The following is a 24,076-nucleotide window of genomic DNA, read 5'->3' as shown; positions in this document are numbered from 1 at the left end:
GAATCAGGAAGAAACAGAAAATATGAACAGACCAATCACAAGTAATGAGATTGAAACTGTGATTAAAAATCTTCCAATAGGGCTTCCCTGGTGGCGCAGTGGTTGAGAATCTGCCTGCCAATGCAGGGGACACGGGTTCGAGCCCTGGTCTGGGAAGATCCCACATGCCGTGGAGCAACTGGGCCCGTGAGCCACAATTACTGAGCCTGCGTGTCTGGAGCCTGTGCTCCACAACAAGAGAGGCCGCGACAGTGAGAGGCCCGTGCACCACGATGAAGAGTGGCCCCCGCTTGCCACAACTAGAGAAAGCCCTTGCACAGAAACGAAGACCCAACACAGCCATAAATAAATAAAAAAATAAATTAAAAAAAAAAGTCTTCCAACAAACAAAAGTTCAGGACCAGATGGCTTCACAGGTGAATTCTATCAAACATTTAGAGAAGAGATAACACCCATCCTTCTCAAACTCTTCCAAAAAATTGCAGAGGAAGGAACACTCCCAAACTCATTCTATGAGGTCACCATCACCCTGATACCAAAACCAGAGAAAGATACTACAAAAAAAGAAAATTACAGACCAATATCACTGATGAATATAGATGCAAAAATCCTCAACAAAACACTAGCAAACAGAACCCAACAACACATTAAAAGGATCATACACCATGATCAAGTGGGATTTATCCCAGGGATGCAAGGATTCTTCAATATATGCAAATCAATCAATGTGATACACCATATTAACAAACTGAAGGAGAAAAACCATAGGATCATCTCAATACATGCAGAAAAAGCTTTTGACAAAATTCAACACCCACTTATGATAAAAATTCTCCAGAAAGTGGGCACAGAGGGAACCTACCTCAACATAATAAAGGTCATATATGACAAACCCACAGCAAACATCATTTTCAATGGTGAAAAACTGAAAGCATTTCCTCTAAGATCAGGAACAAGACAAGGATGTCCACTCTCGCCACTATTATTCAACATAGTTTTGGAAGTCCTAGCCACGGCAATCAGAGAAGGAAAAGAAATAAAAGGAATACAAATTGGAAAAGAAGAAGTACAACTGTCACTGTTTGCAGATATGATACTATACATAGAGAATCCTAAAACTGCCACCAGAAAACTACTAGAGCTAATCAGTGAATTTGGTAAAGTTGCAGGATACAAAATTAAGGCACAGAAATCTCTTGCATTCCTATACAGTAATGACGAAAAATCTGAAAGAGAAATTAAGGAAACACTCCCATTTACCACTGCAACAAAAAGAGTAAAATACCTAGGAATAAACCTACCTAAGGAGACAAAAGACCTGTATGCAGAAAACTACAAGACACTGTTGAAAGAAATTAAAGATGATACAAACAGATGGAGAGATATATGATGTTCTTGGATTGGAAGAGTCAATACTGTGAAAATGACTATACTACCCAAAGCAATCTACAGATTCAATGCAATCCCTATCAAATTACCATTGGCATTTTTTACAGAACTAGAACAAAAAATCTTAAAATTTGTATGGAGACACAAAAGACCCCGAATAGCCAAAGCAGTCTTGAGGGAAAAAAACAGAGTTGGAGGAATCAGACTCCCTGACTTCAGACTATACTACAAAGCTACAGTAATCAAGACAATATGGTACTGGCACAAAAAGAGAAATATATATCAATGGAACAGGATAGAAAGCACAGAGATAAACCCACGCACCTATGGTCAACTAATCAATGATAAAGGAGGCAAGGATATACAATGGAGAAAAGACAGTCTCTTCAATAAGTGGTGCTGGGAAAACTAGACAGCTACATGTAAAAGAATGAAATTAGAACACTCCCTAACACCATACACAAAAATAAACTCAAAATGGATTAGAGACCTAAATGTAAGACTGGGCACTATAAAACTCTTAGAGGAAAACATAGGAAGAACACTCTTTGACATAAATCACAGCAAGATCTTTTCTGATCCACCTCCTAGAGTAATGGAAATAAAAACAAAAATAAGCAAATGGGATCTAATGAAACTTCAAAGCTTTTGTAAAGCAAACTACAAAAAAGACGAAAAGACAACCCTCAGAATGGGAAAAAATATTTGCAAACGAATCAATGGACAAAGGATTAATCTCCGAAATATATAAACAGCTCATTCAGCTCAATGTTAAAAAAACAAACAACCCAGTCAAAAAATGGGCAGAAGACCTAAACAGACATTTCTCCAAAGAGGACATACAGATGGCCAAGGAACACATGAAAAGCAGTTCAACATCACTAATTATTAGAGAAATGCAAATCAAAACTACAATGAGGTATCACCTCACACCAGTTAGAATGGGCATCATCAGAAAATCTACAAACAACAAATGCTGGAGAGGGTGTGGAGAAAAGGGAACCCTCTTGCACTGTTGGTGGGAATGTAAATTGATACAGTCACTATGGAGAACAGTATGGAGGTTCCTTAAAAAACTAAAAACAGAATTACCATATGACCCAGCAATCCCACTACTGGGCATATACCCAGAGAAAACCATAATTCAAAAAGACACATGCACCCCAATGTTCACTGCAGCACTATTTACAACAGTCAGGTCACGGAAGCAACCTAAATGCCCATCAACAGACGAGTGGATAAAGATGTGGTACATATATACAATGGAATATTACTCAGCCATAAAAAGGAATGAAATTGGGTCATTTGTAGAGACGTGGATGAATCTAGAGACTGTCATACAGAGTGAAGTAAGTCAGAAAGAGAAAAACAAATATCACATATTAACGCATATATGTGGAACCTAGAAAAATGGTACCGATGAACTGGTCTGCAGGCCAGAAATAGAGACACAGATGTAGAGAACAAACGTATGGACACCAAGGGGGGAAAGCATCCGGGGTGTGGGGGTGGTGTGCTGAACTGGGAGATTGGGATGGACATGTATACACTGATCTGTATGAAATGGATGACTAGTAAGAACCTGCTGTATAAAAAAATAAATAAAATAAAATTCAAAAATTCAAAAAAAAAATAGATAACCAACAAGGACTTACTGTATAGCACAGGGAACTATACTCAATATTTTGTAATAACCTATAAGGGAAAAGAACCTGAAAAAGTACATATATACATACACACACACACACACATACATACACACATATATAAAACTGAATCAGTATGCTGTATACCTAAAACACAACATTGTAAATAAACTGTATGTCAGTTTAAAAAAATTGGAAAAAAAACCCAAATATCAGAAGCCTATGTAACACTATGGGCCTTATATAAAGGTATTAAAGGTAAACACAAAAACAAAATTATAAACCTTCCTAACTACCAAGAAAAAATTCAAAACATGAAAAGAAAAGGAAGGACCATGCAATAAATGTGACGTATCTGAGGCTGAACACATGAGTCACACATCAGTAAGCCTGGACGGCTGAAGCCAATGAGCAAAAGAAAAAGATTTTCAAGTGGCTCACAAAGCAAAACCAACTCTATGCTATATGCAAAACTCACATTTAAACCCTAAGCAATTCAGAAAATGAAAACAAATGGATGGTAAAGATTTTAGAGGCAAAGACAAACAAAAGAAAGCAAGAGTTGCAATCCTGATATATGACAAAGTAGAATTTAGACTCCACAGCATTAAGCAAGGCAAAGAAGGGCACAGTATAAAGTGGAAGGCCATAGTTCACAACGACACTGTGACAGTTATGAGTATCTAGCAGCAAAAGACTGGAGCAGCCCTCTTCACAAAGCAGAAACCACACATGATGAAGGGAGAAAAATAAATACACTAATAATAGGAGACTTTCACACACCAGTCTCATTCCACGACCATTCCAAGGGTCAAAAAATAAATTTAGGGACCTCCCTGGCGGTCCAGTGGTTAAGACTTCGCCTTCCAATGCAGGGGGTGCTGGTTTGATCCCTGGTCGGGGAGCTAAGATCCCACATGCCTTGGAGCCAAAAAACCAAAACATGAAGCAGAAGCGATATTGTAACAAATTCAATAAAGACTTTAAAAAATGGCCCACATCAAAAAAAATTGTAAAAAAAAATAATAAATTTAAAAAGCTAACAACATAATGGATAGTGTGCAACTTATGACCATATGTTAAACTTTTCACTCTGATAATAGAAAATTGTCACTTCAAGGGCATGCAGAATATTCATGACAACTGACCATGTGCTAGATCACAGAAAAAAAAAACCACTTAAGTTCCATGAAGCAAAAATAATACAAATAATATTTTATGATAACAATTCCATCAAACTTGACATTATTAGTAAAAAGTGCTTAAAGGCCCTTTAATCAAAAAACTTTAAATTTCTCTTGGGTCAAAGGGGAAATATAAGCCAAAATTGAGACTGTCTCAAAAATAATAACAAAAACACTACACATCAGAACATATGGGATACAATCACTGAAGTCACCAGATAAAAATTCATGGATTAAATACTTCTATCAATAAAATAAAAGGATGAAACTAAAATAACAATCAATTTAATAGTTAGAAAACAGCAACAAAGTAAACCAAAAAAGTGGAAGGAAGGAAATTATGGCAAATAATAAATTAAAATAGGGTTCTTTAAAATGTTTTAAATAGGCAACTAATAAACAAATGAACCTAGGTGTAAAATAAACTGATTACCAAACAGAGAGAATTATTATTTAAAGTAATATTTGAAAACAGCTCTCTCTGACTGTATATCCAGTAGGATATATTCTAAGAACAAAAGGAACAGCAAAGCAGTTTTATACTTCACTCACAGGTTTAGTTTTAGAAGGACTATCACTATTTACTTGTTAAACTATTTTATTATTATATTATGGGGAAAAAAAAAAGTAAATAATGCTTTAGCAACCAAAAGTTTTGGTGTTTAAGAAAAGCACTAAAAATGTAATCAAGCAGGACCCTATGGGGCCTTCCCAGAACAGAAACCACCCCCACACACACACCATGTCCTCCACCTGCCTCTTATTTGTAGAAACACTTTAGCCTCCTAGGCCTTCCGAGAGTTCCAAAGAGCAAATTTAATCAGAGAAGTGAGAAAATGCAGAAACAAAGGAAAACAGTCAAGCAAGACAAAATAATAGTTTAGCCATTAAACAAAGTCAAGGACCCTTAGTTCCTCCTCAAGGGTGAGAGGTACTATTCTAAGCCACGTCCTTTGAGCTGTTTTGCAGATACTGAAACCCACACCAGGTGGAAGAAGTTAACTGCATGGTGACCACAAGCCTGTAGACCCCAGACCAGCTGGAACCAGAAGGCTGAGGATGTTGACTCCCGACTACCTCACCAACAACCAATCAGAAGAGTGTCCACAAGCTGATCACGCCCCCCACAACTCCCTCCTCCACTCTGTCTTTAAAAACCTGTCTTTAAAAGCCTTTAAAGGCTTTCAAGGAGTTTGGGCTTTTTGAGCATTAGCTGCCTGGACTCCTTGCTTGGCGCCTGCAATAAACCCTGCACTTTCCTTCACCACAACCAGTGTCAGTAGATTGGCTTTAGTGCACATGGGTGAGCAGACCCAAGTTTGGTTCAGTAACGAACATATAAAAGAAAAGCTAAGAAAAGAACAATATTAAATTTGAGTTGAAATATCATTTCATGTATGGCAGTTAAAAAATACATTACCAACAACAACAACAAAAAAAAACCAATCGAAAAATGGGCAGAAATAGACATTTCCAAATAGACATTTTTCCAAAGAAGACATACAGATGGGCAACAGGCACATGAAAAAATGTTCAACATTGCTAATTATTAGAGAAATGCAAATCAAAACTACCATGAGGTACCACCTCACACCGGTCAGAATGGCCATCATTAAAAAGTCTACAAATAACAAATGCTGGAGAGGGTGTGGAGAAAAGGGAACCCTCCTACACTGTTAATGGGAATGTTAAGTTGATGCAGTCACTATGGAGAACAGTATGGAGGTTCCTTCAATAACTAAAAATAGAATTACCATATGATAGAGCAATCCCGCTCCTGGGCATATATCCGGACAAAACTATAATTCAAAAAGATACATGCACCTCTATGTTCACAGCAGACTATTCAAATAGCCAAGACATGGAAACAACCTAAATGTCCATTGACAGATGAATGGATAAAGAAGATGTGGTACATGTATACAATGAAATATTACTCCAGTGGAATATAACCTATAATGGAGAAGAACCTAAAAAAGAATATATATATATATATATATATATATATACGAATCACTTTGCTGTACACCTGAAACTAACACAACACTGTAAATCAACTATACTTCAATAAAATAAATAAATAATACATTTCCAGATACAGCCACTGAAAAGACTTAGAAGCAATGACAGACACCCCAGCAGCAATGAGCACACTTAGAATCCAAATGTTTTCTAAAAACATTCCTCACTACAAGAATCAGTTCCTTGGAGAAATGATTCTTGGTCTAGTGCAGGGAAAGAACACGGTGAATGGCCTGGAACACCTTGTGCCAGAAAGCAAATAAATGCCCCAAAACTAAGGAAGTCATGTCAAATAATACAGGAGCCAACTTACCAAAGGCTCCCACTGGCCAAATTTTGGACAATTGATTGTTAAAAAAATAAAACTGATTATAATTAACTTTGACACTTTAAATAAATAAAATCCATGAGTCTCAAGAGAATGAGAAGACAAACCACAGACCAAGAGGAAACATTTGCAAAACACATACATGATAAAAAGACCTGTTATCCTAGACATATATATAATGCTCTTAGAACTCAACAATAGGAATATGAACAATCCAAGTAAAAAATGGGCAAAAGCCCTGAAAAGACACATCACCAAATAAGACACACAGATGTCAAATAAACCTATGAAAAGATGCTCCACAACATATGTCATCAGGGAAATGCAAATTAAAACAAGATACCATTGCATACCTATTAGAACTGTCAGAACACTGACAGCACCAAATGCTGGTGAGGATGTGGAGCAACAGGAACTCTTGTTCATTGCTGGTGGGAACGCGAAACAGTGCAGCCACTTGGGAGCACAATTTCGCAGTTTCTTACAAAACTAAACATACTCTTACCATATGATCTAACAAATGCGCTCATTGGTATTTACTCACATGAAATGAAAACTTACATCCACACGAAAACCTGCACTTGGATGTTTATAGTGGCTTTATTCACAATTGCCAAAACTTGAAAGCAACCAAGATGTCCTTCAGTAGGCAAACAGATAAACAGACCGTGGTGCATCCAGATGATGAAATACGATTCGGCACTAAAAAGCCCTGAAAAGACATGGAGGAGCTTTAACTGCTTATTTCTAAGTGAAAGAAGCCAATCTGAAAGCTGCAATATGTACGATTCCAACTCTATGACATTCTGGAAAAGGCAAAACCGTGGAGACAGTAAAAGGTCAGTGATTGCCAGAGGTTATGGAGGAGGAAGGGATGAACAGGTCAAACACAGAGGATTTCTAGGAATCTTTAGGGTTAAGAGTGAACCCTAAACTATAGTCTCTGAGTGATAATGATGTGTCAATTGTAACAAATGTGCTACTCTGGTAGGAGACTTGATAGGAGGGGAGGCTGTGCATCTGTAGGAGAGGGGGTATACAGGAACTATTTGTACTTTCTGCTCAATTTTGCCTTGAACCTAAAACTGCTCTAAAAAATAAAATCTATTTAAAAGGAAAAAAAAAATCCACGAGTCCACTGTGACATGAAAAGAGAGAGAGAGATAAGGAGAAAAGAGGCAGGGTAATAAAAGGAAAATGCCTCTTTATACAACAATCTCAGAGAATAGTAAGAACAAGTGATAAAATCAGAACCTCACTAATGTACCAATGACCCAGGCGAGAGCATCAGTGGATACTATTGGATGAAAGGTCGCTGGGCAGCACCCAAGCCACCACCATTCAGACTCCCTGAGTCCACTGAGCCTCAAGCAAGATCAATGAAAAGACAGCCACACCTATTCACAGCAGTCAAACCACAGGAAAAAGACAAGGAATGAGGCTGAAAGTTAACCAGGCAAAGGCAGATTTACCTACAAGGAACAGCTGAACCAAAAGGTAACCTCTCACCATAATAAGAGAAGCCAGAAGACTATGGGAAAATATCATAAAATATTGAAAGACAATAAAAAATGGGTGCATTTAATATATGTAAATTATATCTCAATAAAGTTACTTAAATTAAGAAATTAGAAAAAGTAAAAAAAGGAAAGTCTAAGATGAAAGAATGATGAATAAAATGATATATATTTGAGTAAAGCCAAACACACTGATCATATTAAAAAAAAAAAAAAAACTGTGGGAGCTTAAAAACAGAGCTGCATGTAAGTTGGATTTTCCAACTCATGTGTCAAGCACTACTCAAGGCCCCCGACACACGGAGATCCTGGCACATCCCTGACCCCGTCACTGGAGAAACGGTGGAGTCAGAATCCGAACACACGAAAGTGAAATGTCTGGCAGGAAATCTATTCTGAAGGCGCAGAATACAGCCACCTCACTGCAAGGTACTGTTCACCAGTAATGTAAGACAATGAATACCTTGACACTTTCTGTATGTTTACGTTACACAAATAACAACTAAAAGACGAGAAATACCATGTCTGTGTGTGTCTAGGGCCTATAAGAGAACAGCTTTCCCAGCAACCGAGTGCTGGTTACTATGAGGAGGTGGAATCTATATTCTGTTTGTTGTCCCAATATATAAATGGTATTTATGAGCTGTAGCCAAATGAGCACATTAAAAGGTCTTCATATGGTATAATATTTTGAAAATTAAAGACTCTAACTACCACTTGTAACCTAAAATTGTCCTTAAGGGAAAATAAATATGTTCTAGGTTTCAAAGAGCCAGCTAAATGAAAAAACGTCTGGATTACAATGGGAAACTGCTTAGAATCGGGAATATATCTTTACAGTAAACGGAAACAAAGGCAAAGAAAGGCTTTCAACAGTTTCTCCTAATATGGTCCTTTAAGTTTTACCTTAGGACTGTGAGTGACTTGACTGACATGACTTCCTTTTTTTTTTTTTTTAAAGATTTTTATTAGCTTTTGGTTTTATCTATTTTTAAGTTTATTTATTTATTTATTTTTGGCTGTGTTGGGTCTTCGTTGCTGTGCACGGGCTTTCTCTAGTTGCGGCGAGCGGGGGCTACTCTTCGTTGCGGTGTGCAGGCTTCTCATTGCGGTGGCTTCTCTTGCTGCGGAGCATGGGCTCTAGGCGCCCGGGCTTCAGTAGTTGTGGCACATGGGCTCAGTAGTTGTCGCTCGCGGGCTCTAGAGCGCAGGCTCAGTAGTTGTGGCTCACGGGCTTAGCTGCTCCGCGGCATGTGGGATCTTCCTGGACCAGGGCTCGAACCCATGTCCCCTGCACTGGCAGGCGGATTCCCAACCACTGTGCCACCAGGGAAGCCCTGACATGACTTCTGCGTGTCTGGAAAAACTATTCTATCTTCAGGCTGCAGTTTCTAGCTTTAAACACAGTCAGTCCTAAACTGTTCTTAGCATGATTTTAACTACTTTAAAATAGAAGTTTCCAGTAAAAAAATTTGCAAGATACTGACTTTATTTTAAAACATACACAGTGACTACTGAAACAGTATCTACAGTTACTATTATAAAAACAGTAAAAAGCTTCAAAACGAATAAAGATTTCTTAATTCTCAGATACATTCAAGTACACTGCCAAGTGGAGCATCTCTTACCCACTCTCCTTCATGTCCAAGCCATCAAACATCTGAATGAGGGAGACAGCGACTTCATAGATGTCCTTGGTTATCACTGGCTCCTCCAAGAGGTGAGGGGAAAGCTAGAAAGAGGAAGAGGAAAAGCCAAAACAGGATCACCAAGGAAACTCTGGGGTCGGATGGGTGACCCGTGAGTTTACCACCATAACAAATACCCCGAATAAACATGGCAAAACTGGTTTGCAGCCAGTATCTGGTGCCTGCTAAGCATCAAGCCCTTCTCAAGGCCTGACACCCACGGCACACACGTCGCAGGAGCAACAGAGGAGTCAGGGTCCACACATACAGAAGCGAGACCTCTGGCGGGAAATCTATTCCTAAAACAAAGAAAAAGTTGCTCCAAATGCCGGTGGAGCCAGGAAGAGCTTCTGGTCAGAGCCAATGCTCATGCCCTCGACCTCAGAGAGCCTGAGGACTGCACCAGCATCACGTGGAAAGTAGCCCTAAAAATCACAAGTACCAGGAAAAGGCAACAGCCCATCTGTATCCGCCAATTTACAGTAATAATATAACCATGTCATATTATAGCTACCAAGCTTTTTGAGGGGGTCCCTAGACTACTTTTAATTGTGCATTAAAACAAAGCCACATGGAGCCCCGTTCCTTTAAACTTGCCCTTCAGGTGCTTCTCTGGAACACTGGGGTTCAACCACATCCATAGACCCCCTGGTGAGGTTAGAATTACCAGTCTGAGCTGAGAGCGTTCACAGGACCAAGGTCATCACTGCGTATCTCTCCAGAATATTCAGCATTACGTTATGTTATTGTTGCCATAGAATCTATTTTATAGCCATACTGAGTTTTTTCACCAAGAATAAGACAGCTTTTTTGTTTATTTAATAATTTTACTTACCAAGTACTGTATGAAAGACACAACATTTGATTTTGTGAAGAACAGATCAGAAGACTTCAGGAGAAACTCCTTTTCCAATTTTTACTTAGAGTAAATTAAGTCAGCTAGTATTCAAATAATCCATGTTTCATTAGAATTACAATTCTACTAATATAAGTATGACAAATTGACTTTTATTTAATCAATAATTTTGAATAAGCATTCTTGACATTCAACCTTTAAATAATTTTCTACTTTACCCAAACAATAACTAGTATTTACCATAACACAACGAGACAAAAAAGAAGTAGAAGAAAAGGTATACTTTTCACAAACTCCAACAGTAGATCCAAACCCATCAAGAATTGTTTTCCTACAAGCAAGCTGCGGGAAAAGCATGACATCAGTTCACAAGTGATTTCACTGAGTTCTAGAATACAAGCCCAGAGAATATTTTTTGAACACACTGCTAAGATACCAAACATAGCCCTGCTTTCTCCAAGCCAGCCTTGACACAGGTGACAAAGGACATAACACCAGTCACAGCCCACCCATCCACTTGTTGAACCCATCCCCTTCTGTTTGCGGAGAGGAAACCAGGAGGAGACACGACAGACAAGCGTCCGCATTCCCGGAGGGCACAGTGTGGCCAGGCAGCGGAGTGAAGTGCACTGCAGAGGGCGTGCTCAGTCGGGAGCAGGACCGTGGAGGGAAGCGCGGCTATCCACACAGGCGGGGCCAGGGTAGCTCCAGTCAGCCCGCCCACCGGTGCCCAGTGTTCAGCAACCATGGTGTTTCTGTTCCAAGCTGAGGCCCCGGAGCCCCGCCTGTCTGCCTCCATCCTAGTCGGCCTGTCCGGGAAGGAACCCGTCCCAACCATCCTCCCAAATCCCCTTCAAATGGATTACAGCAAAACCAAGCAGAGTTCTAGAACCGTGATGCTCTAGGGTGGTGGAGCGTGCTCCAAAAAGAACCCACGGGGAGGCCTGGGGAGTGGGCCATGCTCTGCTGCTGGACCAGGCTGCAGATCACGGGTGGCCACAATTCATCCCAGTGCGCGATTACATTTTATGTCCTTTCCTACGGGCCGGTTCTGTGAGGGTTTTTTGGCAATTAAAAAAAAAGTTGAAAATGAAGCATGAAAAGCGCTCTTCAAAGGACACTGAAAGTAACAGCCGGAGTTGGTAACAGAAAGACCAGGAGGGCATCATGGGACCCAAGGGAAGGGTGAGTTTCAAGAAAATCAAAGTGGCCAACAGTGTCAAATATTAGAGAGCTCAGGGGGTGTAGGGCCGAGTGCTCTGGACTTCACAAGGCGGTTACTAGTGACACTGGGGGGTGCAGGCTTGGCTGAGAGGCGGCAGTGAGTGGGGGGCGGGGGGTAGAGAAGTGGGCACTGGGAGTTCAAAGTCTGGCAAAAGCTATGAGAAACAGGGCACCTAACGTGGGTGTCTTTTAAGATGAAAGAGACTCAGCGCTGTTTAAATGTGGAAAAGATGCTAGGAAAGACACGGAGAGGAAGGCAGTGAATCAGACGAGGCCCCTAAGGAGGTGGGAAGGGATGAGACAACCACACGGTGGAGAAGCCACTGCTCTGGAGGAGGAGGACCTTCTCCCTCGCAACACGGACAGCGTGCTGAGTAATCACACGACAGCACGACTAATCACGGTAATAAAACTGTGATTTTAACAAAGGCCCTCCGACTCCAAAAATTATAATAGAATCCACATAAAGCACCTTTTCTGTAAGGCTTAAAATTAATACGGAGTTAAATCTTGAGTATCGGTTCATTGAAACCCTAAGTGACACCGATCAGGACAGCACTGGGGCCAGGTGTCATCTAGCAGGTGAACACGATGCACCCATCCGCCACCAGGGCCCACACGGGCTCGGGGCACGTGCCCAGGCCAGACCCCACTCCTCAGCACATTCACAAGGAATGCAACACAAAACACACATCAACAGAAGTCAATCAGACATTGGCCAGGTGAAAAGACTAGTAAAGCATTATTACTCTCATATTCCAAAATGGGTCAGACAAGGCACAATGTTTAAATGTTACAAATACGGGCCCCCTCTCCCCTCCACCTTGAATACGGGCTGCACTTAGAGAGACTTGTTTCCAACCACGGAGTCCAGTAAGAAAAGGAAAGAATGTCTCTCCTTACCCTGTTCATAACCTTAGGGGGGTGACAGACAATAAACAAACAAACTAACCTAATATATATATACACATATATATGGAAAAAGAAAAGGAGGGCAGAGTCACATTACAAGGGAGCAGCCTGGTAACCACCACCGGGGCCAGGAGATCCGGGCCGCGTCACCAGCGATGAGCCGTTTTGCTGGTCACCATGTGACGGAACAACACTTCACTCCAGTGCTCTTCCTCCCCCAAACTCACAGCCCCGGTCTACTCATGAGAAAAACATCAGAAGAATTCCAGTAGTGGGGCACCCTACAAAATACCTGGCCGGTTCTCCTAAAAATCGCCAAGGTCATCAAAAATAAGAGAAGTCTGAGAAACTGTCACAGCCCAGGGGAACCTAAGGAGACATGACAGCTAAACACAATGTGGGATCCTAGAGCAGAAAAAGAACATTAGGGAAAACCAGTGAAATCCAAACAAACTCAAGTTCAGCTAATAGGAACGTACCAGTGTTAGTTTCTTAGTTCTGACAGGTTTGGGGTTTTTTCTGAAGTGCTACAAAGTGAATGTTAACTGTAGACTCTAGGTGATGGACACATGGGTGTTCACTACAAAATTTCTTTCAACTTTTCTGTTTTGAAATACTGTCATTTTAAAAGCTGGGAGAGGACTTCCCTGGTGGCGCAGTGGTTAAGAACTCGCCTGCCAATGAAGGGGACACGGGTTTTGAGTCCTGGTCTGGGAAGATCCCACATGCCACGGGGCAACTAAGCCCGCGCACCACAACTACTGAACCTGCGCTCTAGAGCCCACGAGCCACAACTACTGAGCCTGCGTGCCACAACTACCAAGGCTGCGTGCCACAACTACCGAAGCCCACGCGCCTAGAGCCCGTGCTCTGCAACAAGAGAAGCCACTGCAGTGAGAGGTCCGCGCACCACAACAGAGAGTAGCCCCGCTCACCGCAACTAAAGCCCATGTGCAGCAACAAAGACCCAATGCAGCCAAAAATAAATAAACTAATTAATTAATTTTTTTAAAAAAATTAAAAGCTGGGAGAAAAAAAAGAAGTGCTACGTTCTAATGGCCATCACTGGCCTCCCTCTGACATAATTAGATTTGACAAAATATATCTTCTAATGAGGTGAACCCTAGTCGGCCAACTCATTGTAGTAGAGACTGTTTACTTTAACATTACAGATTTCTTTTTTTTTTTTGGCCGAGCTGCGCGGCATGCGGGATCTTAGTTCCCCAACCAGGGATCAAACCCATGTCCCCTACATTGGGAGCCCAGAGTCTTAACCACTGGACCACCAGGGAAGTCCCTACAGATGTTTTTAATAAAAGTCAAACTCTTATACAGAGCAATTTGGCAACATCCATCAAAATTCCAAATGCACACATCCTCTGACCCACTTCCAGGAAGGCACAACCTACACAGGGGTCCTCGAAAGAGGTGTTTTACTCCCATCCCAGGGATGTCCAGAAACATTTTTGGTTGTCACAGGGGAGTGGGGATGGGAAGGAGCCCTACTCGCATCTGGTGGGTCAAGGCCAGCAGAGCTATTAAATATCAAGCATCCTACAATGCACAGGACAGCCCCCACCATACAGGATTACCTGGCCCAAAATATCAATTGTTCTGAGGCTAAGAAACCCTGGCCTACAAGATATACCTTCACATGAACAAAGATGTTCTCTTTAGCACTGTTTTTAATAAGAAAAGATAAGAAACACTGTAGATTAGTTAAATAAAGAATAATCTTTACTACATGCACCCCAACATTCATAGCAGCACTATTCACAATAGCCAAGGCATGGAAGCAACCTAAATGTCCATCGACAGATGAATGGATAAAGATACGGTACATATATACAATGGAATAATACTCAGCCATAGAAAAGAATGAAATCATGCCATTTGCAGCAACATGGACGGACCTAGAGATTATCATACTAAGTGAAGTAAGTCAGACAGAGAAAGACAAATACCATATGATATCTCTTACATGTGGAATCTAAAATATGATACAAATGAACTTATTTGCAAAAAGACTCAGAGACATAGAAAACAAACTTCTGGTTACCAAAGGGGAAAAGGGGTGGGGGAGAGTTAAATTAGGAGTTTGGGATTAGCAGATACCAACTACTACATATAAAATACATAAACAGTTAAGGTCCTACTGTATAGCACAGGGAACTATATTCAATACCCTGTAATAAACCATAATGGAAAAGAATATGAAAAATATATACACACACACAATATATATATAACCGAATCACTTTGCTGTACACCAGAAACTAACACAACATTGTAAATCAACCATACTTCAATTTAAAAAAAAGAATAATCTTTATATTTATATTCACATAAAAGAATGTTATGTAGCTCTAAAAAGGGAATGAAGAAACTATATGACATGTAAAAAATGTGAAAAGGTAAGTGAAAAAAAACAAGATGCACATAGAATAGAATGCTATCATTCTGTAAAAAAGAGAAACAATACATCCATATTTGCTTGTAAATATGGAAAGATCCAAAGAAATTAATGACAATAATTTAGTGGGGGAACTGGGCAGACAGAGGACAGGAGTAGGAAGGAGATATTTTATACCTGCATATACTCTTTGATCTTCAAATCCTATAAATGTATTACCCACGTGAAAACAACTGTAAATCAACTGCAACTTTTCATAAGAATATATTATCACACACTGTTCCCACAATGCAATCCTCCTTCAGTTTAGAACAATACAACTTACATTAGAAAATTTAATTTAACAGAAATAAAATTACCTCTACCCTCAGCTGAATCTACAATTTTGTAGCTGACCAAAAGCTGATATTTTATTCTTCAACATCAATAAAGTATAAAACCAGTTTGAATAATTTTCACCGGGATATACAATGTGAGTGCTTATCATGCTCACAGTTTAGGACAACAAACCCCGGAGTTCCCTTCCTCTTATTCTTCGCCAGTCCCATTCCACACCATCTCTCTGCTCCAATTTTAAGCCTTGCAATTGTAGCTAATAAATGCAGGTTTGATCAAATACAAAAGTACATTCACTGTAAAAGAAACAATGCATTCCAACATACCCTGCTATGATGAATGTGCTCCAAATCATTAAGATAATACTCCTCAACTGAATAGGGCTTTCCTTCCACTTCAAAAATATAAGCAGGGTTCATCTTGTTCTGAACAGGAACAGCAAAGTAATCTGCAAACTCTTTACAGTTGATGGTGGCCGACATCAGGACTACCTACAGAGTAAGAGAAACCATTAAAACAGACAAAATGATGATGATAATAATAACTGAAATGAAATACTTTTACAATTCCAGGCTTGTCTTCTGTTTTAATAATTTTCAAAACTTTAACTGAATACTTTGATTTGATCTCCAGTGTAATTCAAATTATTACAGTTTAAAGAATGCTCAGAGATGCCAATTTTTAAATTTCTCTTCAATTGCTTTATCAAGTGAGAAACTACATTTCTCCAATAAAGCTAAATTACAACCATTAACCTAAAAGGACACTTTGCATCGGAAAGCTAACTTAAGGGCTTCCCTGGTGGCGCAGTGGTTAAGAATCCGCCTGCCAATGCAGGGGACACGGGTTCGAGCCCTGGTCCGGGAAGATCCCACAGGCTGCGGAGCAACTAAACTCGTGCGCCACAACTACTGAGCCTGCGCTCTAGAGCCCACGAGCCACAACTACTGAGCCCACGTGCCACAACTACTGAAGCCCGCGTGCCTAGAGCCCGTGCTCCGCAACAAGAGAAGCCACCACAATGAGGAGCCCGCACACTGCAACAAAGAGTAGCCCCTGCTCACCACAACTAGAGAAAACCTGCACACAGCAACAAAAACCCAACACAGCCAAAAATAAATAAATTTATTAAAAAAAAAAAAAAAAAGAAAGGTCCAGATTCCGGGGACTTCCCTGGCAGTCCAGTGGTTAAGACTCCACGTTTCCTATGCAGGGGGCACAGGTTCAATCCCTGGTCAGGGAACTGAGATCCCACATGCCCCATGGCATGGCCAAAAAAAAGAAAAAGAAAGGTCCGGACTTGTTGAACAACCTTCAATGTCATCTTTAAGATTCAAAAAAAGGAATGAAATAGCCAAATTCTCTCATTCATTTTATAGTCATCTCAAGCAATAAGACAACTTATTGCAAATTGAGGGTTCCATTTAGTCAGCACCCACCAGGTGAGACTGTGAGCGTCCTAAGGTAGATGTCCCTACCTTGGGGCAGGGTGGGAATGTCTCCCTAAACGGACAGAGAGATGAAACACTTGAAGACAAAATATGTCATGATTTAGAGGGCATCTGTTTTCCAATAACAGCAAATCCTTCCATAGTTCCTTTATATAATGAATGACATGCACCCAATCACTGCTGCTTCTGAAAGACTCCTACTTAGCATGGCTGGATTGACCTATGTCTAAACTGCATAATAATTACAAACCTTTTGCTATTTTGGCCTAGTTCACTTCTTTGCCCTTTTTGTTCAAATAGAATGTAAGCAATGTTTACCATTGCCACGGACTTTCAGTTAGCTCCTAACTCAAGTCTCCTATAATAACAGTGCATATAACTATTCTCAAACTTCAGTGTGACTCAGTGCTACTTTTTTTTTTTTTTTTTTTTTTTAAGAAATTCACGTTCTTTTATTTATTTATTTATGACTGTGTTGAGTCTTCGTTTCTGTGTGAGGGCTTTCTCTAGTTGCGGCAAGTGGGGACCACTCTTCATCGCGGTGCGCGGGCCTCTCACCATCGCGGCCTCTCTTGTTGCGGAGCACAGGCTCCAGACGCGCAGGCCCAGTAATTGTGGCTCACGGGCCCAGCTGCTCCGTGGCATGTGGGATCTTCCCAGACCAGGGCTCGAACCCGTGTCCCCTGCATTGGCAGGCAGATTCTCAACCACTGCGCCACCAGGGAAGCCCCAGTGCTACTTTTAAAACAGAGATTACAGATATAGTCACATACCCTCAGATTATGGTACCTATTCAACCAAAAGCAGTGCTCTAATACCCAGCATTTCATTAGAGTCAACTATTATCAGATCATTTTCTGCAGCCTGGAGAATATTTTACAATTTAATGCAACATAATAACCAAAAAGGACTCCATAGTCTGATCATACGAGAACGCCCTTTAGCCAGCTTCCTAGCAAGATCTGGAGGACTACACAAGACAATGAATTTTAAGAGTCACTGCTTTCAACCGTTTCTATTAAAATAAAGAGAAACAAAACTAAATAATAAATCTTAACCCTAAATATTTCAGTTACTCATGAAATCAACTTTACCTTCACAAAACGTGAATTTGTTCTTAGAAGTTTGCGGACGACCAACAACAGGAAATCCATTTCTTCAGTTCGCTCATGTACCTGCAAAATAGAAAGGGGCACCCCACGTGGGAAGGCACACGGCACTGCTGAGTGACCGGAGGGAAAGGGGTTCAACGGTGCGCCTAGGGGCCTGGGGACTAAGTCTCTGCGCTAAACGCCGTCCCTCAGGAAACTATCACTCCTGGTTAAGAGGAAGCAAAGAACGGCGGCCCACAAACCAGAGAGCACACACGAGAGGCGTGTGCGTCACTGTGCCCCCCAGCCCCCGTGCTTCTCTGTAGGGCCCTACTGGCATCTGGACAGAGGAATGTTTAGCACTCTCGGCCCTGCCCACTGTGACAACACAAAGCGTCCCACCACCGAGGAGCAGCAGACCAGCCTCCCTCTGCCGCTCCCGGCCCACAGCACCCCTCTGCATGGGCGTATTCACACTACTACTTCAGCAAGGGCGTGCAGGGCGGTGGCTATGCCCGGGCAGCAGTGCCCCCGCCTGGCAGGCTGGAGCTCACAGGGTGGGCTCGGGAAGAGCTGGCTCAGTCAGGAGCAGGTAGCGCAGGGCTGGGTGAGGAGCTGAGGGCAATAGGAAGCCCCGCGGTAGCACCCGGGGAAATGGGGCTGCGGGGTCCCCCGGGGGCCGGCTGCTCAGACAGCGCCCTCCTGGCCGAGCCACCCCGAGGGCCTGCCCCAAACCAGCCAACACCCAGGGCTAAGTCACGTGTGGCCATTTCTCTACACTTAGTTGGGCTCCCCAAGGCACAAGGGGACAGCAGATTCTACTCTGGGACATTTCTCTGCCCAAGTGGAGAGATTAACTACTGAGTCTGAAAGAGGGGGCTCCCTTCTCCTCCAGGCGAAAGGCTCCATTGTTTATTCTCTAGCCGGCTCCTTCCCGGCCGCACTTCCCACTGAAGCAGGTATGGACAGAAAGAGTACAGAGAAAAGAAAAAAAAACCAGCAGCTGGAAAGTATTTAACGTTCCTGCATAACGGCTGGAAACCCTAACAGACACCTTATTAATCTAACTCTCATTTCGTTCTATCACCAAACCCCAGAGCACTTCCTCAACACAAACATCCTGCCTCGCGTACTTAAGCAAGAAAAATAAAGGCTGTGCTCAGGCAAGAGCCCCAAAGTGACCTCTCCTTAGCGCTGAGACTCCCCTGGCCTCCACACCACCACTACAGCCTCCAGAGCTCTGACTTCACACAGCCCGGCTTCTCCCAGTTGCTGGAGGCCGGGCTGCCTCCCCCTCCTGCCCTGAGGACCCCACTCACCCCGTATCCCAGGATGCCCACAGTCCTCTCCCTGCCCCAGGCCCTTCTCCGTTGCCCATAATTACACATATCTCAGCAGATATGTGTCTCCCCAGCAGAGTGGCTGAGAGCAGAAACTACAACTTCTGCATCTTTACAACCTCAGCACCTAATGAGGCAAGTACTCAAAAAATGTTTACTAAACGAATGATTCACCTGAAGCTAGTTTATTCTTTTTCAAGAGCTAAGAAGTTAAGGACATGATCATTCCATTTTCAACTGCCTGGCCATCTTCAACTTCTTAGATTTCTTTTGAAATTCAAATCATCCTGAACAATAGGAACAAAATTCTTTGTAAAACTGAAACTTCAGGTCTATCCAACCCATTAATTTGTTAAGCAAATAGTTATTAGAGCACCTACGAGGAGCTGGGGACACGGTGGTAGAGCAGGAAGCTGCTCATGTAACCGAGTGACGAGGCGCTCCCCTGTAGGACAAGCTCCTGCAGAGTGTAGCCGACTTGCGTTCAGCTACCATCACGCAGCTTCAGGAAGGAATGCACCCAGTAACGCAGTGTGCATGGGCACGTCCACGCCACTCAGGCGTGTGTGCGCAAAGACACCTCCTAACACAGTCAGAGAGTTGCTGGATCTACAGAAATAAATGGAGGCAAGAGAAGTAGAGCTCTGGAGTGAACTACCCCACAACACCATGCTATCTGGAGGCCTCAGTAAAAGGCTCAACAACAAACGGTAACTAATGTGGACTTTATAATACCACCTTTGGGCATACTGCCTAAGTTTGAATTTCATCACTACCTAAAGACACTCAAAACTGCCAAAAGTCATAAAGAAAAATTATGAACCATACTGCACATCACACTGTATTGCAAAGAATAACAACATATTTTCCACCTTTTTTTACTCTCTCAAACAACCAACAGTAATTTAAAACCAAGTAAATGTACACAGGCTAGTAAATGCACCCACTCAGCTTTACCTGCAGTATCAATGGAAGAAATTTTCACATATTGAGGTGTGGTGAAGTCATTCTGGCTTATACATGACATGCTTGGACTTTATGCTAATTAGAACAGCCTTGTTTTGTGGCCTGTCACACAGGCATTGTGCATCTGCTTTAACCATTAAAGAAGAGAATGCATTTAAACATAAAAATGGAGTAACTATGGTTCAGGCATCCAAAATGGAGCCGGGTGGCCCTTGTGGATGTGGTTTCAGACACGTTCCTCCATCACTTGGAACCTGAATTTTCTGAACTGTATCAGACTCAAGGACACCTTCAGCCATTCTCAATACAGTATCTGCCAGCAGCTGCCAACTGCAACCTTACGGTCTCAAGGTCTCCGCTTATAATTATGCAACCATTTCAGACCCCAACCAATTCTTGCTTAACTAGCACCCTTACTTCTCTCCAGCTCCAATCTTAATTCTCAACAAACAACTTGTATTTTTCAGTTTTTGCCTTTATAAGCCCCCCATTTTGTAGTCCAGCAGAACACAGTTCAAGTGCTTCTTTAATCTGTGTGTCCCAGGCTATAGTCCTCAGTTTGGCTCAAGTAACACTCTTTTCTATTCCTATTATAGATTGTTTACTGATTATTTCCATTGACAGTATGTTTCGGTATTATACTGATCACACACATATCAAGAGAATGGAGAGACCTTTCCCTAAAGGGCTGCTCAGGGGGTTTCATTCCAGCCTCTATCAGGTGCTCCGGCCCCACCTCACAGTCTCCCACTAATCCTATTTATTTGCTGATGTTTCTAATGCCACAAGAAATAAGTAAAGCTTCTCAAGGCATAATTACTGATGAGGTTTAAAACTCAAGAGTTTGGGGTAGAGGCATTTCCAAAGCTCCTTGGAAAACTGTTTGAACACAGCATCTCCCCACCTCAAAAAACTCTATAAACAAAATCAGGAATTCCCTGGTGGTCCAGTGGTTAGGACTCGGTGCTTTCACTGCAGAGGGCGCAGGTTCAACCCCTGGTCAGGAAACTAAGATCCCACAAGCCGCATTGCGCGGCCTAAATAGAACAGAATAGAATCAAATAAAAATCAATTAAATATTCCATCCTTATTGAGAAAAGTCGAGAAAGCTAAGACTGGCACAAAGACAGGGTTCACAATACTTTATTAGAGATTTTTTTAGAAAAGTGAATAGATCAATATCATCTATTTACTTTATTCATTTTCTTAAAAGATATTATGGTCCTTGTTTTACTAGATGGAAAGTATCTGTAAGGCACAAAAAATACCTACAGACAATTAAAGTTCTTTTAATTGTCTGATGTGGCTAACACTCTAAACCAAGGTCAGCAGCCTTTCCCTGTAAAAGGCCAGAGGGCAAATACTTCCAGCTTCACGGAACATATGGTCCTGTCCCAACTACTCATCTCTTCTGTAGAACACCAGCAATCGTAAACAAAGAGCAAAACTGTGTGCCGATAAAACTTCACTTACAAAAACAGGGGCCAACTTTGGCCTGAGGGCTGTAGTCTGCCAACCCCTGCTCTAAACAAGGAATCTTTTCACAGTCCTCAACATCCCCACCCACATTTGGGAAGTAAGAGCAAAGTATAAAAACAGAAAATCAACATTCTAAGTAGAATAAGCAGATATAGACCCAAAGTACTTTTTGACACGTTACAAGTAACTTGCACTGTGCTCTCTTATCAAATAGGAACATGAACATAAGAGCAGAGCACTTACTTCATCAATGAAGACATGCGTGAATTCCATCAAACTCTTGGCACTAACTATTTTCTGAAGCAGCACGCCAGTTGTCATATAAATTAACTTGGTATCTTCTGTTGCTATTTTCTCCAACCCTACCTAAAATTGGGGAAGGAAAAAAGAAAGGAGAAAATTTTCAGTTTAAATGGTTCACATTTAACTACCAAAAAATGCTATGTTCATTTCATAATGAAGGTAAGAAAGGGAAAAAAAATTATTGTATATCACAAAAAATATAGGGCCTAAATTAAAACTGAAATTCTCAAGTTGATTTTTCTTCCTTCTTCTTCTTCTTTTTTGGTGATGGGGGGAGAGATTGGCCTATCTAGTCGTACTTCCCATATCATTTTTATGTTAAAATGATTATGTATGAAGACATCTTCAACATAAAGATATAATTAATAGATAAAATTATATAAAAGTCATTCTCAAGTCTGAGCATTCTCACTTCTTTTCTATTCAACTGAGAAAGAAACTAAAGTTATCAATAGTTTCAAGAACTTCAGAGATTCACTGTTTTTAAAATTATGCCATAATTCTTCTCTATAAGCAACTGATTTCATTTTCTTTTCCAGCAGAAAATAATCACATCTTATCATCAACTTACATAAAATAAAAAATTAACAAAGAGGGACTTCCCTGGTGGTCCAGTGGTTAAGACTCTGCGCTTCCGACACAGGGGGCGTGGGTTCAATCCCTGGTCGAGGAACTAAGATCCCACATGCCATGTGGCATGACCAAAAAATAAATTAAAAGAAAAAATTAACCAAGAGCGAGATGGCTCCCTCTCTCAGTCTCACCTGATAGCCCACCAGACCACCCAGGGCCCAGGCGCGCTCTTTACTGATCCACCTGGCGATGCTGCTGGCCCCGATCTTCCGCGGCTGGGTGACCACAATGTTGCAATAGGTAGAGCGCTGGAGGTAATGATCCAAGATATACTGCGGGAGCTGAGTACTTTTACCACTACCAGTGGCACCGTGTATGATTACCACAGAATTACTTTCTATCAAAGAAACGACCTAGAATTTAAAAAAAAAAAAACCTTCAAAATTGCCACAAATTTAACAATGATGTAATAAAGTATTACCTATGATCCAAAAGCTTTATCTCAGGAAGACTTTCAGAATTTATTTTCTTTTCATCCTTAAAAGTTAAATTATTACCTAACCACCTAAGCATCACAAACGAGAGAAAGAAGGTTACTAACGGTTGCTGAATTTGAAACCAATTTGACCACTGTGAACAATAACTAATTGCCACAGAAATTCAGGCCAAGTTCACTGAGCCCTATGTCTCAATTTCGTCGTCTATAAATATGAAAACACCAAAATGAATTTCTATAGCTCTTGCTAAGTCTAAATTTCTATTATTTTAAAATTTTGTAATGAACCTCCGTGTAATTCTACTGAGAAACAAGAAAACACAGCTGTTATTACACTCAAGTGGCTTTAAATTCTCATTTGAAACTCTTCAGACACATTTTTAAACAATTAACTTCTACTGTTCCACGTACAGACTGTACGGAGCAGCTCTAGAACGCCAACCCAATTTCTCCCCACCACCCCCCGCCTCCACCCTAAACATGCGTAAGCTCTTATCACTCTAGCAATTGCCATGGTCAGGGAATACAAATTAATTTGAATATTGGCCTCTTAAAAATTAATAAAGTATATCTACTCTACAAAAGCTGCATGATTCGATCTAAAGCAAAATAAAAATTAAATTTAGAACATTTACAGTTTAGTCTTATCTATAACCACTTCTTCCACTAGTATAGTTAATTAAGGTTTCAATATGCTTACTTTTACCCATGTTTAATAACATGTAACTAATTAAAAGTGTAATCATCCTGCTGCTATACTGCCCAACATTGTTCTTAAAATAATGTATCAATGACTGCTCAATCACCAGGCAAACAAACCAGGCAGAGTGTAAAGAAAACCCAGTGGAATGCTAGAGAAGAC

The 24,076-nt window shown here is 41.2% G+C and overlaps 1 protein-coding gene across 1 annotated transcript in view; it reads right to left on the bottom strand.

The window, feature by feature from the left end:
* The window catches only part of TDRD9 (tudor domain containing 9), a 109,047-nt gene that overhangs the window by 56,226 nt on the left and 28,745 nt on the right, over positions 1–24,076 (bottom strand). The window contains exons 4-8 of the mRNA XM_059915878.1: positions 22,910–23,131; positions 22,086–22,208; positions 18,061–18,141; positions 15,842–16,006; positions 9,715–9,818 (exon numbers count right to left, since the gene is read on the bottom strand). Of these exons, the coding sequence (XP_059771861.1) occupies positions 9,715–9,818; positions 15,842–16,006; positions 18,061–18,141; positions 22,086–22,208; positions 22,910–23,131 (695 nt within the window). The remainder of the gene's footprint in view (positions 1–9,714; positions 9,819–15,841; positions 16,007–18,060; positions 18,142–22,085; positions 22,209–22,909; positions 23,132–24,076) is intronic.

Source organism: Balaenoptera ricei, chromosome 2 (assembly GCF_028023285.1).
Source record: "Balaenoptera ricei isolate mBalRic1 chromosome 2, mBalRic1.hap2, whole genome shotgun sequence".
NCBI classification, from domain to species: Eukaryota; Metazoa; Chordata; class Mammalia; order Artiodactyla; family Balaenopteridae; genus Balaenoptera; species Balaenoptera ricei.
The sequence above is the reverse complement of the archived record's forward strand: the minus strand, read 5'-3'. Positions and strand labels throughout refer to the sequence as shown.